This window comes from Monopterus albus, unplaced genomic scaffold (genome assembly GCF_001952655.1).
Source record: "Monopterus albus unplaced genomic scaffold, M_albus_1.0 scaffold90.1, whole genome shotgun sequence".
Classification (NCBI taxonomy): Eukaryota; Metazoa; Chordata; class Actinopteri; order Synbranchiformes; family Synbranchidae; genus Monopterus; species Monopterus albus.
The window spans coordinates 692,677-694,616 of record NW_018127970.1 but is presented as its reverse complement, the minus strand read 5'-3'; the positions used below and the strand labels follow the sequence as shown (position 1 = coordinate 694,616).

Below are 1,940 nucleotides of genomic sequence, written 5' to 3'. Positions count from 1 at the left end.
TCTCGCTGATATCTGCCTTATGTGTCTTGTTTATATTTCCCGAGTTAGGGTTTTGTTTTCATGGAGGTGGAAGTGGAGAGGAGTCGGGGCGCACGGTAGCCCTGTAACCTGACTGCGGGACCCCTACAATGGACTGACAGCACTGCCCCTCCTGAAACTGGAAAACAAACTCTTAGAAAAACCCTTTCACCACACCGAGCTGACCATTAACACTGATTTATGCCGGGTCCTGTTTCACTGTTTCCAAAACAGTTGTGGTCTTGTTGAGTGCAGAGTTATCAGGGCCTACCTGCATGTGACACGTATCCGATAAACATAGCACATGCACCATAAAATGTATTTTAATGTGAGCTGATTCTTTTAGGCCCGAATCACGGTTAACTGGTTAGACACACAGCCCTGCACAAAATGGCTGGCACCAAGTCGAGGCAAACATTCGGCACCACCTCATTTTGATTTACTTAATCTCTCGGCCTTTCCCTCAGCTGCCCGCCTCTCAGTTATTACTGCAAGTCCGACCATCTGTTTCTGGACTAACCTGCCTCCCTTTAAATCAATATCAGCAGGCAGGCCAAATGGCATTTAAGCCCTCTGTCCACTGAGGCCTGCGAGTTTTAATACCCAGTAGTTAGATTTGGATGCCTATAAAAACAGTTATTTACTCAAAAAGAAAATAAATGCCCGCTTTCTCTCACATACATATTCGAGCTCTTGCGCGCAAAAACTGAATGAATGCAGTGCAGTAAACAAATGTAACCGCCCTCCATGCTGCCATGCTTACTTTGTTGCTCTGTAATAGATCGTATCCCCAGAATATCTGTTACAGAGTGCGAGGAAGGCCATATCCTGTGCATGGCCATGTGTCCGGGAAGGGTGGGCATGCCAGGGGGAGTGGGCACTTTGGAAGTGGGGTATGAGTATAAGTGGTTGTAGGGTAACGTTGGCTGTGGCGGTGGGTGAGGGGCCTGCTTGCCCGACTCATACTGGCTCTGCTGTGACAGATTCCCGATCTTGTTGCGGAGGATCCGACTGATGGAGCTCACAGAGGGGAGATTGAATTTGTCGCAAACCCCATCGGCAAGTAGCCTGTCCCGGATTTCCCAGGCAAAAATCCCCGGGTCTCTCTGCTTGTATGTCCGTATGTGCTTAACCACGGTGGGTGTGGTGACCCGTGGCTTGCTGCCTCCGATGGCCCCGGGGAGGATGGATCCGGTCTCGTTGTAACGGGCTAGGATCTTACTGACGCAACCGTGGGAGACGCGCAGCTGCCTGCTAATGTCACAGGGTCGAATCCCGAGCTGGGCCAGCTCCACTATCCTGAGCCGGATGGCGTTGGGGAGCGGCCTGCCGTTCACGAAAACACCGCCGAGTTGGTTCACCTCACCGAAGGCTGGCTCTGGTGTCAAGAACAAACACACACAAGGGCAGAACAACCAGACAACAATTAGGTAACCAAACCAAGGCCCACCATAACCTGGGTATGAACAGTTCTTCGCAAGGTTTTATATTTCTTACAGTAAATGTACAGTCAAATATAGCAAAGATGTTACGTTTTAAATTGTTAGTTATTCCAGGTATTTGTCATTTATAAGAGCACCGTGCAACCAAAATTCTTTGATGCATCATCATAGCTGACTTTAAAATCCATCTTTACGCAAGGGTGCATTTTACATCTTAGAGCGAATTTAACGAAAATCTACTCACCCCAAAACAAAACTTTGTCGCTTTGAGTTGTGTATAAAAAGTACTGTGCTGAAAAGTACAGGCTAATAGCTGAGTGATAGTTGTCGAGCACACAGATATCCAGCAGTCGGTGCCAAAACTTGTGCGTAACTGTCACATGTATTAACTCACATTCTGCTGGTTTCTTCCCACTGGATTAACAACTAAACTAACCCCACAAAACATCTTAAATAGACCGTATCTCTACATTTCCCTAC

The 1,940-nt window shown here is 47.6% G+C and overlaps 2 protein-coding genes across 5 annotated transcripts in view; one reads left to right on the top strand and one right to left on the bottom strand.

Moving 5' to 3' along the window:
* slc25a21 (solute carrier family 25 member 21) overlaps nucleotides 1-1,940 on the top strand; it is a 129,261-nt gene that overhangs the window by 90,104 nt on the left and 37,217 nt on the right. The window lies entirely within an intron of this gene.
* Nucleotides 1-1,940, bottom strand: part of pax9 (paired box 9) — a 7,351-nt gene that overhangs the window by 5,211 nt on the left and 200 nt on the right. Inside the window, exon 2 of the mRNA XM_020608005.1 lies at nucleotides 782-1,396. Within this exon, the coding sequence (XP_020463661.1) occupies nucleotides 782-1,396 (615 nt within the window). The remainder of the gene's footprint in view (nucleotides 1-781; nucleotides 1,397-1,940) is intronic.